This window comes from Oryx dammah, unplaced genomic scaffold, assembly GCF_014754425.2.
Source record: "Oryx dammah isolate SB20612 unplaced genomic scaffold, SCBI_Odam_1.1 HiC_scaffold_23, whole genome shotgun sequence".
In the NCBI taxonomy this organism is placed as follows: domain Eukaryota; kingdom Metazoa; phylum Chordata; class Mammalia; order Artiodactyla; family Bovidae; genus Oryx; species Oryx dammah.
This window is the reverse complement of record NW_024070207.1, coordinates 59634266-59649341: the sequence shown is the minus strand read 5'-3', so window position 1 is coordinate 59649341 and position 15076 is coordinate 59634266. Positions and strand designations below refer to the sequence as shown.

Here is a 15076-nt window from a genome sequence, read left to right as displayed (position 1 = left end):
TACCTCTGTGTTTTTAAATTCATTCTTTATTCACCTGCAAATCAAAGGAAGAAACTGAATTGCTATACCTATGTACGCTTGATTAAATGGAGTGAACAAATGAAAGGATGCCAATAAATATCCTGTTTATGTATTTCTGTATTTTCTTTTCCTCTGAATACCCATCAGACAAACGTATTGATAGCAATCTTCTCCCCTTTATTCCAAAACAAAGGTCTTAGAGACAGAGAAAGTGATATCTGAGTGGAGTTTTTAAGGATGGTTAGGAATTTGCTGGGCAGACGAAGGGTATGTGTGTGTGCATGTGTGTGTGTATTGGGAGGTGGGTATTATAGGCAGTGAAGACACCAGAGTTATGGGTTGCTCTCTTCTTCACAACCTATTTTATCTTTTCTCATTCTTCCTGTCACTTCCCCTCCTACCTCACCCCTCTGTTTTTCCCCTACAGAGTTTTGTTTCAGATTATGAGTTGAATAAACTCCGGTGTAGTGTATTATTTAATATTGCTTAACACCAATATTTCTGTGTAGAAATGATTCTACTGACAAGTTGGACAACCTATAAGAAATGTAAATTAATAGAAACATACAATCTTCCAAGACTGTTTATGAAGAAATAGAAAATCTGAATAGATTGATTACTAATAAGGAGATTAAAACAGTAGTCAAAAAGCTCCCAGCCAACAAAAACCAGATAGCCTCACTGGTGAATTCCCCAAAACATTAAAAGAAGATTTAATACCAATCCTTCTCACATTCTTACAAAAAATATTGAAGTGGAGAGAAACCTTCCAAACACATTTTATGAAACATTACCCTGATACCAGAAGCAGACAAGGAGACCACAATAAAAGAAAGTTACAGTCCAGTACCCTTGATGAACATGATGCAAAAGTTTCCAGCAAAATACTAACAAACCTAATCCAAAAATGCATTAGAATAATAATACACCATGATGAAGTGAGATTTATTCCAGGGATGCAAGGATGGTTTAAAATCTACAAATCAATTAGTGTGATTAAAAAAATGAAGGAGTCTTTAGGGTTTTCTATGTAGAGGATCATGTCATCTGCAAACAGTGAGAGTTTTACTTATTCTTTTCCAATTTGGATTCCTTTTATTTCTTTTTCTTCTCCCATTGCTGTGGCCAAAACTTTCAAAAATTTTTTTAAAAAATGAAGGATACAAATATATGATCATCTCAATAGATACATAAAAAGCTTTTGACAAAATTCAACATGCGTTTGTAGTAAGAACTCTCCACAGAGTGGTCATAGAGTCAATATACCTCAACATAATAAAGGCCATATCTGACATGTCCACAGCTAGCATCATATTCAATGGTGAAAAACTAAAAGCTTTTCCTCTAAGGTCAGGAACAAGACAAAAGTGCCTATTCTTGCCACTTTTATTCAAAATAGTATTGGAAGTCTTAACCATAGCAGTTAGGCAAGAAAAAAGAAATTAAAAGGCATTTAAAATAGAAAAGAAGTAAAACTGTCACTTTTTACAGATGAAAGTGAAAATGAAATGAAAGTTGCTCAGTCATGTCTGACACTTTGTGACCCCGTGGAATATACAATCCATGGAATTCTCCAGGCCGGAATGCTGGAGTGGGTAGACTTTCTCTTCCCCAGGGGATCTTCCCAACGCAGGGATTGAACCCAGATTTCCCACATTGCAGGCAGATTCTTCACCAGCTGAGCTACAAGAGAAGCCCAAGAATACTGGAGTTGGTAGCCTATCCCTTTTCCAACGGATCTTCCCAACCCAGGGAATTGTACTGGGGTCTCCTGTATTGCAGGTGGATTCTTTACTACTGAGCTATGAGGCAAGCCCTTCTTACAGATGAGATGATAGTATATAGAAAAACCTAATGATTACACCAAAAGACTGGTACACCTAATGAAGGAATTCAGTAAAATTTCAGAATAGAAAATCCATGCACAGAAACCTGTGGCATTTCTATACATTCTTAACAAACTCTCAGAGAAATTAAGGAAATGATTCCATTTGCAATTCCATCAAAAAAGAATAAAATACCTAGGAAAAAGTTTAACCAAGGAGATGAAAGACCTGTATGCTGAAACTAATGACATTAATGGAAAAAATTGAAGAGACCAAAATTGAAAAACTCTGTGCTCATAGATTTGAATAATTAATATTGTTAAAATATCCATTCTACCCAATCTATAGATATAATACAATCCTTATGAAAATGTCAACGGCACATTTCACAGAACTAGAACAAATAATCATCATATTTTTATTGAACCACAGAAGACATTGAATAGCCAAAATATTCTTGAGAAAGAACAAAGCTGGATGTATCATATCACCTGGTTTCAAAGTACTCTACAAAGCTACAGTAATGAAAAACAGTGTGGCCCTGGCACAAAAATGACAGTTTAATGGAACCCAATGGGGAGCCCAGAAATAAACCCACACATATATTGACAATTAATCTATGATACAGGAGTAAAGGACATATAATGGAGCAAAGACAGTCTCGTAAATGGTGTTGGGAAAACTGTATATATTGTAAAAGGACAGCTGTCCTTTTATAACATACACAAAAATTAATTCAAATGGATTAAAGACTTGAATGTAAGTCCTGAAACCATAAAGTTCTTAGAAGAAAATCTAGGTGATAACCACATTTACTTCGATCTGAGAGATATTTTTGTGAATTTGACTTCAAAAGCAAGGGAAACAAAAGCAAAAAAAAAGCAAGTGGGACTATATCAGACTAAAAAACCTGTATAGCCAATAAAAGCATCATCAAAATTTCTGGAAATTTTCCAATCAAGAGGTTCCAAATAAAACTAATTGTCTAAAGAAGAAATTAAAAAAAAAAAAACTATGATGTTCTTGATGAATGACAGGTTATTTTTACCTACATTCAGGGTTATCCCTGGTCTCTCAGGCAGTAAAAAATCTGCCTACAATACAGGAGACCCAGGTTCAGTCTGTGGGTCAGGAAGACCCCTTGAATAAGGGAATGGCTACCCATTCCAGTATTCTTGCCTGACAAATTCCATGGACAGAGGAATCTGACAGGCTACAGTCCATGGGGTCACAAAAAGTTGGACACAACTGGGCAACTAACACTTTCACTTTTCACTTTCACTTTTTCAGGGTTAAAAGAAAGATCTAAAATTCTGTGGGATAGATGATGAGATTACAACATTCCTATAACCTCACTTACAGTGTTATGCTTAGTTCTAGTTACCATATTTTTTAATGATATTTTAATTAATTTATTTTCTTTTTAATATAAATTTATTTGTTTTAATTGGAGGTTAATTACTTTACAATATTGTATTGGTTTTGCCATACATCAACATGAATCCGCCACAGGTATACACGTGTTCCCCATCCTGAACCCCCCTCCCTCCTCTCTCCCCGTATCATCCCTCTGGGTCATACCATATTTTTCAAAAAGATGTAGCATTGGAAAAATGGAATTAGATTGACTTTAGAGCTACCAGATATTAGCTGTGAAGACAAAATAGAACCCAGAACAGAATAGAATTATGAATTTCTATAATCTTTAAAGAGAACAGTTGAAGAAGGTTTAATTGAAAATAAACTCACTTCAACATAATGTCAGCTCTGTTTTTTTTTTTTTTTTTGGCTCCACTGGGTCTTACTTGTAGCATGTGGAATCTAGTTCCCTGACCAATGATAGAACCTGGGCCTCCTGCATTGGGAGCATAGCATTTTAGCCACTGGACCAACAAGAGAGTCCCAATTCTGTTTTTATTACGATACAGATAATTGTAAAAGAGATGTATAAATTCAGTGGGAGTGAAATTTGCTGAAACAAACTATCTGTACTCCTCAGGATTTCAAGTCAATTTTTCTGTAGCATCAAATAGAACAATGCTCTATTGATTTACTTTGTGAGGTAAAATGTCTGAAGGATTTTCCTTCAGTACTTTTCTGGAACATAGAAAGGATATGTCCCTTAGCTGAATACTACCGATGGGCATCACAATAACTTTTTATGAATTAAGAAAGAAATATGTCTCTGGAGTGGCGACTGTGTTGCAATAGCTACTAATTTCTCAGATAAATTTTAATTTATTTGTATTTTTTATTTTTTATATATTTTTTAATGTTTATTTTTTACTTTATTTTACTTTACAATGCTGTATTGGTTTTGCCAAACATTGACTTGAATCCGCCATGGGTGTACATGAGTTCCCAAACATGAACCCCCCTCCCACCTCCCACACCATATCATCTCTCTGGATCATCCCCGTGCACCAGCCCCAAGCATCCTGTATCCTGCATCGAACATAGACTGGTGATTCGTTTCTTACTTGATAGTATACATGTTTCAATGCCATTCTCCCAAATCATCCCACCCTCTCCCTCTCCCTCAGAGTCCCAAAGTCTGCTCTACACCTCTGTATTTCTTTTGCTGTCTCACATACAGGGTTATCATTACCATCTTTCTAAATTCCATATATATGTGTTAGTATACTGTATTGGTGTTTTTCTTTCTGGTTTACTTCACTCTGTATAATCGGCTCCAGTTTCATCCACCTCATTAGAACTGATTCAAATGTATTCTTTTTAATGGCTGAGGAATACTCCATTGTGTATATGTACCACAGCTTGCTTATCCATTCATTTGCTGATGGACATCTAGGTGGCTTCCATGTCCTGGCTATTATAAACAGTGCTGCAATGAACATTGGGGTACACATGTCTCTTTCAATTCTGGTTTCCTTGGTGTGTATGCCCAGCAGTGGGATTGCTGGGTCATAAGGCAGTTCTATTTGCAATTTTTTAAGGAATCTCCACACTGTTCTCTAGTGTCTGTACTAGTTTGCATTCCCACCGACAGTGTAAGAGGGTTCCCTTTTCTCCACAGTCTCTCCAGCATTTATTGCTTGCAGACTTTTGGGTTGCAGCCATTCTGACTGGTGTGAAGTGGTACCTCATTGTGGTTTTGATTTGCATTTCTCTGATAATGAGTGATGTTGAGCATCTTTTCATGTGTTTGTTAGCCATCCGTATGTCTTCTTTGGAGAAATGTCTATTTAGTTCTTTGGCCCATTTTTTGACTGGGTCATTTATTTTTCCAGAATTGAGCTGCAGGAGTTGCTTGTATATTTTTGAGATTAGTTGTTTGTCAGTTGCTTCATTTGCTATTATTTTCTCCTATTTAGAATGCTGTCTTTTCACCTTGCTTATAGTTTCCTTTGTTGTGCAGAAGCTTTTAATTTTAATTAGATCCCATTTGTTTATTTTTGCTTTTTTTAGGCAGGTAGTTGGTAACTCAAAAATCAGAGGACCACAAGTTATTTGAGCTTGATGGGCTGGAGAAGTCAATTTATCCAACCCCAGTTTTACAAATAAGGATACTGGGATCTAGAAAGGACAAGTCATTTGCTCATGGTCACACATACAGTTGTATCAGTCAGTTCAGTTGCTCAGTTGTGTCCAACTCTTCACGACACCATATGCTGCAGCATGCCAGGTTACCCTGTCCATCACCAACTCCTGGAGCTTGCTCAAACTCATGTCCATCGACTTGGTGATGCCATTCAACCATTTCATCCTCTGTCGTCTCCTTCTCCTGCCTTCAATCTTTCCTAGCATCAGGGTCTTTTCCAATGAGTCAGTTCTTCGCATCAGGTGGCCAAAGTATTGGAGTTTCAGACTTGGCATCAGTCCTTCCAATGAATATTCAGGACAGATTTCCTTCAAGATGGACTGGTTTGATCTCCTTGCAGTCTAAGGGACTCTCAAGAGTCTTCTCCAACACCACAGTTCAAAAGCACCAATTCTTCGGTGTTCAGCTTTCTTTATGGTTCAACTCTCACATCTATACATGATTACTGGAAAAACCTAGCTTCGACTAGATGGACTTTGTTGGCAAGGTAATGTCTCTGCTTTTTAATACACTGGTTTGTCATAAGTTTGTCTAGGTTTGTCATAGCTTTTCTACCAAAGAGCAAGCATCTTCTGATTTCATGGCTGCAGTCACCATCTGCAGTGATTTTGGAGCCAAGAAAATAAAGTCTGTCACTGTTTCCATTGTTCCCCCATTTGCCTTAAAGTAATGGGACCAGATGCCATGATCTTCATTTTTTGAACGTTGAGTTTTAAGCCAACTTTTTCACTCTCTTCACTTTCATCAAGAGGCTGTTTAGTTCTTCTTCAATTTCTGCCATAAGGGTGGTGTCACCTGTATATCTGAGGTTACTGATACTTCTTTTGGCAATCTTGATTCCAGCTTGTGCTTCATCCAGCCCAGCATTTCACATGATGTACTTTTCATGTAAGTTAAATAAGCAGGGTAACAATATACAGCCTTGACATACTCCTTTCCCAGTTCGGAACCAATCTATTGTTCCATATTCTGTTCTAAGTGTTGCTTCTTGACCTGCAAATAGGTTTCTCAGGAGGCAGGTAAGGTGGTCTGATATTCCCAACTCTTGAAGAATTTTCCACAGTTTATTGTGATCTGCACAGTCAAAGGCTTTGGCGTAGTCAATAAAGCAGAAGTAGATATTTTTCTGGAACTCTGTTGCTTTTTCTATGATCCAACGAATTTGGCAATCTGATATCTGGTTCCTCTTCCTTTTCTAAATCCAGCTTGAACATCTGGAAATTCTCAGTTCATGTATTGTTGAAGCCTGGCTTGGAGAATTTTGAGCATTACTTTGCTAGCATGTGACATGAGTACAATTGTGCAGTAGTTTGAACATTCTTTGGCATTTCCCTTCTTGGAATTGGAATGAAAACTGACCTTTTCCAGTCTTGTGGCCACTGCTGAGTTTTCCAAATTTGCTGCCATATTGAGTTGAGTGCTTTAACAGCATCATCAGTTCATACATACAGCATCATACAGTTGCATTTTCGATACCAGTACTCAAGTCTCCTTATGTCTAGTTCAATGTTCTTGCTGTTAATACTATTGCTTACAGAAGAGGTTGTTGTTTAAAAATTCATTTATTGCTAGGTTTCATGAAATTTGGAAGATCAAATTTCATGGAAATAAAGTCATAATCTAAGAGTTCTCCTTTGCTCCATTCTATACTTTGTTTCCATGCTAATTTCAGCTTTAAGTCATATTAATGCTAGCTTTAGACTTTGTATTGCACATGTCCATTCCTTTTGATTCTCATCTTTATCTGGTCATCTCATGCAGAGGACACTGCAGTTACCTCCTACATGATCTCACCTCCAAACACTCGTAGCAATTCATTCTGCCCATCTTGTCAGTTTCAACTTCCTAAAGCATGTTTTATCCTCTTTCTTTGTTTTCCAAAATCTATCTATTCTTCAAGGCTGAAATCAAAGATTGTCTCTTTAATCATGATTTCACTTACCACTCTAGGTATAAGTGATGCCTTCATCTAAATTCGTATAGCTCTTAGTTTTTATAGCTATCAAATTCTTATAGCTATCACTCTAGATATAAGCAATGCATTCATCTAAATTCATACAGCTTATTGGTTTGTTATAGCTGTTAAATTCTTATAGCTATCACTCTAGATATAAGTGATGCCTTCATCTAAATTTGTATAGCTATTAGTTTGTTTTAGCTATTAAATTCTTAAGCTATTAGCATTCAACTTTTTTTTTTCCCCATTTCTCTTCCATCTTTATTGTAATGTTACATACATATAGTAAGAGAGGATGCACATCTTAAATTTTCTCTCAGTGGGTTTTTTAACATATATTTTTTTAAAAAAATTATTTTTACTTTATTTTGCTTTACAATACTGTATTGGTTTTGCCATACATTGACATGAATCCGCCACGGGTGTACATAAGTTCCCAATCCTGAACCCCCCTCCCACCTCCCACCCCATATCATCTCTCTGGATCATCCCTGTGCACCAGCCCCAAGCATCCTGTATCCTGTATTGAACATAGACTGGCGACTCGTTTCTTACATGATAGTATACATGTTTCAATGCCATCCTCCCAAATCATGCCACCCTCTCCCTCTCCCACAGAGTCCAAAAGTCCGTTCTAAACATCTGTGTCTCTTTTGCTGTCTCGCATACAGGGTTATCATTACCATCTTTATAAATTCCATATATATGTGTTAGTAGACTGTATTGGTGTTTTTCTTTCTGGCTTTCTTCACTCTGTATAATAGGCTCCAGTTTCATCCACCTCATTAGAACTGATTCAAATGTATTCTTTTTAATGGCTGAGGAATACTCCATTGTGTATATGTACCACAGCTTTCTTATAGCATTCAACTTTAATTCATCAGATATTTTTGAGTTACTATTCTATGCTAGGAAAACATGTGGAGTTTACTACTCACAGAGTTTCAGTGCAATAATTTGTGACTATATTTCTTATTTCAGACTATAATATACTTGATAACAGGGACTATGCTTGAAGATTTTTGTACTCTCCATAGCCCCATAGCTAAAAGCCTTTTGTACATAGTTGATGATCTGTAAATGTTTGTAGATATATGTTGAGCTAAGAAGCTGCTATCAGGGAGATGAAAGTGACCTCTGTAAGATCAGAACACAAACTGTTAGATATCAATTATAACTATTTGAAGAGCTTCCCTTAACTCTTAAAGAAGTTGGTTCTTTACATATCATGAAAGTGATAAAATGATCAAGGAAGAAATATCAAGGAAAAGGGGGTATTTCATTCATACTCAGATAAATATTGTCAACAATAGGAAGTGGAAGAACACTAAATCAGATTAAAAATCCTTCAATCTCAGTTTCTACATATATACAAATGGGACAGTGTTTCAAACACACTTTTGCATATAGAGTAGTTGTACTGCATTAGTTAATGATGGGAACTGTAAAACTGTGTAACAGTAAAGTGTTTTATTACTGTAAATCTACGTAACTATAAGGTATTATTATTTAATGGAATTCTGAATTCAAAAAGGAGCTATATCAAAATGTAATAATTTGTAATGTTAAGTATTTACCTCTCATGTCTTAACTGGTGATAATATGCTTTTAGTTTAATCTTATTTTATTTTATGATGGTAGAATTGTCCTTGTCAGAGATTAAATCAAGGGAGGAATGTAAGGGACTTAATAGAGTTTCAGATACATAATTTTCTTCATTCCCACTCCTGCCCCTTACCATTACATTGAGAGCATATCCAGATCAAGATTCCTTTGCTCTGACAGTGCTTGATTGTCTTCATCTGCAGCAAGAGTAAACCAGATACGATTACCAGAATGATCAACTGGCAAATGACCTCATTTTGTTAGAAACAGCTTAGCTGAGTTCTGCCTATAGAACTGTCAATGTTTCACATTTAATTTAAGCTTCACTAAACAAATAAGCCAAATGTTAAAAAAAAGTAAAGGTATAATTAAAATAAATTTTAAACTATTATTTCTCTCCTAAGTAACTTCATAATGATTCTATATTTTTTCCTATCAAAAGTTCAGAATATTTGATGCCGTCAATTAAATTTGAGCTCATGATATTTCTAATCAACTTTAGCTACTCAGTGAAAGTGTACTAATTCTAAAACACCCTGTCTGTCCTTATAGAAATTAGGCCCCATCGTGAATGATGTAAATCAGTGTATCATAGAAGAAATATGTTCTTAGATATACTTTATTAAAATAAGCTTGAAGACTATACAATGATGGATTTAAATGAGTAAATTGTCCCATTACATAACTAATTTCCTGTTCATTTGACAACTTTTTACTGAATGCTTACTTTGTGAACAAGAAACCTAAACTCATTCTTCAATTGAAATTCTTTTTTTTTTAAATTTATTTATTTATTTTTAATTTTTACTTTACAATTCTGTATTGGTTTTGGCATAGATTGACATGAATCCACCACAGGTGTACATGCGTTCCCAAACATGAGCCCTTCAAACCATGTTGATATATGGCAAAACCAATATAATATTGTAAAATAATTAACCTCCAATAAAAGAAATAAATTTATATAAAACAGAAAAATAGAGCTAAAATACATAAATAAATAAAATATTTACACATTACTATAAATGCTATGAAGGAAACACCATTTTGTTCAGTAATTCAGAATTGGAGACTGCCACTAACTTCTTTATGTAGGCAACATACTATTAATTTATTTTGGAGGCTAATTACTTTACAATATTGTATTGGTTTTGCCATACATTGACATACTATTTAGAAGTAGGCCAATTTACTATTGCCTCAGTGTGTTATCAAATCATCAAAAACAGGTTAACTAAAAGCTGATAAAGCAGTGATTGCACCCAGTGTCTCAGGGGCTTTTAATGTACTTCTACCATAAATGTTTGCTTTGGCTTCTAGAGCATTTCCTTAGTGTTTTCTGTGAGTCACGCTAAACATACTATAGAAAGACATAATCATCAACCAGCAGACATGAAATATAACTAGTGTAAACAAGGTTTAAAAAGTCTCTTATGAAAGGCTGGCTAGAATTCCCAAATGGACCAAGGACAGGATTCAAAGGGTCACTCATGTTTTCTCTAGCCAAACCTACAATCATGGATAGCAAGATTGTAAGGAAAAAAATGTCCAACAGAAATATTGTGGACAAATATGCCACAACAATAAATGGTTTAAAATTTATGAAGGTTTTGAGGAATTTTGATGTTTAAAGCTTGATAAAATAGGGATAATTTCAGATACATTATCTAATAATTAGAATTCATTTATGTTACTATTTACAATATATATGTATCGATGCCCCCTTCTTACAAAAATTTTAAATGCTGTAAGCTCATTTATTAACTACCAATCCATCCCATATTTAATTTTCCTTTTCTTCCCTTTAGACTGACTTTAAATCCGACTGACTTTTTAAAGAGTCAAGCTCATGCACCAAAGTGTTTCAGAAGAAACATATTTAATATGACCAAAGTTTTTGTTATCCTTAAATAGTTCTAGGAAAAATAAATTTCTGAATTTTATAGAGGAAAGGAGGAAGTTGTTTTATTGTTTGGTTTCTTGAATGAGAAGATCATGCCTTTGGAGACTTAAGTGATCAAGAGGCTGTTTGGATGCCCTCTGGAAACTTAAGTAGGCCTAAAATATCCAGGCCTCTATTTTTATATTTTTAAAATGAAAGATAGGTTCAGCTCCTTTTTCTTTTGACATACATTCTTGTCAAAGAATTTCCAGGACCCCTAAAGAGATTAAACAGGTTTATAAAAGCTGCTGTGGAATAAGAGTTGGCATATAAAATGAAGAAAGTTATTAGAGTGCAGAAAGTTTCCTAAAGGCTCCAACAGTGGAAATTCAACAGTTACCCATTACCATGATGTAATCACATCTCCAAAGAGAAACTAAAAAAATTACCAACACAGATTTACTTGTCATTTATCCCCTACAGATAAAGTTAGAGGTAGAGTCAGGGTAGGACATATTTATTACATTTGTTTCTCAAATCAGTATTTTGTGTATTGCATTGGGCCAGGAAAACACATTCAATGATTAACTTATCTTGTCTGCATGAGGAACAGCTAAAGAATTTAGTAGTCTTTAAAGTATGGCAATATGTGCAATTTAATCGCTGACTCATTTAAAAGCATAGGAAACATTTTTTTTTCTAGTTTTATTGAGGTAGCTGACAAAATTTGTATGTTTTTAAAATAATCATTTTATTTATCTATTTATTTGGCTGGTCTTTGTTGCTGTGTATGGGCTTTCTCTATTTGAGATGATGAGTGGGGGCTACTCACTAGTTGCAGTGTGCTGGCTTATCATTGTGGTGGCTTCTCTGGTTACAGAGCTGGGCTGAAGGGCACAGGAGCTTCAGTAGTTGCTGCACGTGGGCTCTGTAGTTACAGTTCCCATTCTCTAGATCACAGGCTCAATATTTGTGGCACACAGGCTTAGTTGCTCTTTGGCATGTAGAATCTTCCTAAACCAGGGATCAAACTCATGTCTCCTGTGGATTCTTCACTATTGAGTCACCATGGAAGCCCAATTTGTATGTTTTTAAGGTGTACAATCATTTTACATTTATTAAAGCATAGAAAATATTTTATTGATCTTTTGGAAATTTGAATATATGGCAACTACTTTGATTGAATGATACTGTTTCTGAACAAATTCAGAAATGTAGAGATCATGTTTTATTTTGAATGCCAAAAATAAAGTATATGTATTTATCTCGTGGTCCCTAAGGTCCTGGAGTTATAACTAGTGTTAGGCAGTATTGTAAAATACATTCTTAAACAATTGACAAGACAAATGAGAAATTTTCAAAAGTCAAGGTAAACTCCTAATTTTCTAATAAATTAAAAAATCTTTAATAAAAGGGCAGTTAGCTTATGGATATTTATATATTTATTAGATAATTCTAATAAGAATATTTCAGAATTTGGTAATTTCAAATCTATTTTTAAATAATCTATGAAACTTAAGCTATAGAAGATTTAAATTATTTTTTCTTAACTTAGTATAGTTATGTACATATGGTGACAGTCAAAAAAGTTCTGTTGAGTTCAGAAAGTTTTATAGTTAAAGAAGGAAGATCTCTGGTGAAAGGGAAAAATGTCCTCCAACATAAAGCCCATTAGGTTAAGGAAGTATGCATTATCATTGACTTGGTATGTATGAGTATATTCTACTTTAAGAAAATGTAATTTCAAAACAGGTTGGGTAAGTGAACTATAAAACAAAAACAAATAGTTCTGACAATTGAATGACAGACACAAGAGTAGGGGAAAAATGCTCTCTTTCCTTCATTGTCACCTCCTTTCCCCAGCAACCTCAGATATATGTTTGCATGGTTTATTTAAAAAATCTTTCTATAGACCTTTAAGCAGGAAAGCAGTTGCCTTTCAAAAAAAAAAAAAAAAGCTATTAGAAGGAGAGATTTTGAAGAGGTGATGAACTGACTGTATATATTTGTAGTGGGTATTAGAGGGAGATTCCTGTTTCTGTAGTACTAAGAAATGCAATAAGGCTCAAAATAGCCAAATTACGTTACTTACAGGTTTTTTTTTTTTTTTGCTTATCATTTTAAATTTCATTGTTCTTAAAGGGTATAGGAGCACTGGGAACTATTATACTGTTAGAAATGATGATTGTTTTGTTAACTAAGATGATTATATGGGTTTTTATCAATCTCTTTTGTATGTTTAACTTATTTTGTGCGAATGTGTGTATGACTGTGTATGTGTATGTGTCTGAGTGTGTGTGTGCGCGCGCATAATCCTTTTGGGGAAGATGTAAGATAGTTCAGTATTGCTTCAGAAATAAGTGTATAGTGAGCTGTGTGGTTAATGGCTCCATGTTTAGGAAATTAAGGCATAGCATTGATGTTGGCTTACTTTTATCATCCTGTTGGCCTGATAAAAATGAGAAAAAAAAATTAGAAAGGATTCTTTTCCCTAAAAAGTATTGGCATACCCAATGGGATGGGAAGGAAGGCTCTTGAGAGAAAGGGAAAAGACACAATATTCCTGAATCCTTTTTTGAAATTGTTATGACCCTAGGCCACTTTCTTCAACATAAATTTATAATGATATTTCCTTGCCTTCATACATAGAAAAGCCCTAAACTACCTGACATTTCACATTATTCTTTACTCAGTGGGGATTAGACAAGAAATGTAATAACATTAGTCATATATTTAAAATACTATCTGATAGCAATCCAGGCTTTCCTACTTTCTTGGTGTTTTCTCTGCTGGTGTTTCATTGTGTGTAACCTATCTAAAATTTTTGCAGAATTTAAGATTTTTTGTAAAATATAATAAAGCCTTGATTAATTGGAAACTAACTAACCAGAGCTCTCAATTAACCAGTTTTATTTATTTATTTTTTGCTACACTCTCCTTTTAGAAGGAAGAGGCAAATGACAAGAAAACAAGCTGTTAACAGGTATTTATGTATTTATTTTTTAAAAATCAACTTCCTGAGAATGTCCTGGAGCCTGTACAGATTCAGCCCAACTTCGATAATTTTGTTCCCTGTGTTATATTTACTAAAGTAGGAAAGTAGAACTGTTTAAAATTTTCAGCAGCAAATATTGAATCTTGCTTAATCCTTAATTAATAATAAAATCCAAATACCTGATTAGAGCCTGTCTATCTATTTGAGGGTTTTAGTTAATTGGGGTCCTCACAGTTTCACTATTGCCAGTTAATGATCATTCATATATACTGTATTAACTGAGAGTGGATCCCAGGATCACACAGGTGGGAGATAACTTCCACCATAGAAAGCATCTCCTTTCCGGGAACTAAAGCAGAAGCTAGAGAAAGGCTACAAAGTTGATGGGGGTTGAGTAAGATCACTGACATAAAAATAATGTCACCTATGTAAAATCATGGGAAAGTAATTCACCTGCCCTGTGGCTCTGAAATGCTTAGGAAGGTACATTCACTTTTGCAGGGCAGCACAGGCTATTAAGTGTGCTATAGCAATAATGCAAAAAAAAAAAAAAAAAAAAAAAACAACCCAGGCATTCTAATCTCCTGGAATCTTTCTAAGCATTAGGCAGAGATATATATGCTGTAAGCATGATATTCTAAAATATTTGAAATTAATTTTACTCTAAAAATACATTTTTAAAGTATTTGAAACTCTTAAGGTTTATACTTTATATATATATGACAATTTCAGCTAAATTGCAACCAGAGACACCATATTGCTCAAGGCTTCATACGTTTTAGGTTGTAATGGGAACAACGAATTGGCAGTTAACAGAGATTTAAGGGACAAGGAGGGCAACTCATGATTCTAAAATACATTTTGATATTGCCTGCCAGTAGCACCCACTCTTTAGGTTAAGTCACTCTTTGGTGACTTTTGACCCCTTCCTTCAGGGCTGCTCATGATGCATGTTTTATCTGTATTTTTTTCTACAAGGAAAATTTCATAGGATTGTTGGAAAGATGGGGGCCATACCATGTGATTTGTCCTGGGTTTTCAACATGGAAAATGAAAATCATCAGGGTGGTGTTTCAAATATCTGGGGTATTTTCTGTACTAAATGTTACTCTCAAATACCATGCACACTAAAGAATATCCAAGTGACCTGAAGCAGTGGATGTGCCTCCTTAAGTGCTAAATTTATTTTTAAACTGTAACTTCAATGTTAGGGAGACTAGAACTCACT

General features: G+C 34.8%; 1 protein-coding gene across 1 annotated transcript in view; it reads left to right on the top strand.

The window, feature by feature from the left end:
• Positions 1-15076, top strand: part of DACH2 (dachshund family transcription factor 2) — an 816985-nt gene that overhangs the window by 178753 nt on the left and 623156 nt on the right. The window contains exon 2 of the mRNA XM_040265310.1: positions 13798-13836. Within this exon, the coding sequence (XP_040121244.1) occupies positions 13798-13836 (39 nt within the window). The remainder of the gene's footprint in view (positions 1-13797; positions 13837-15076) is intronic.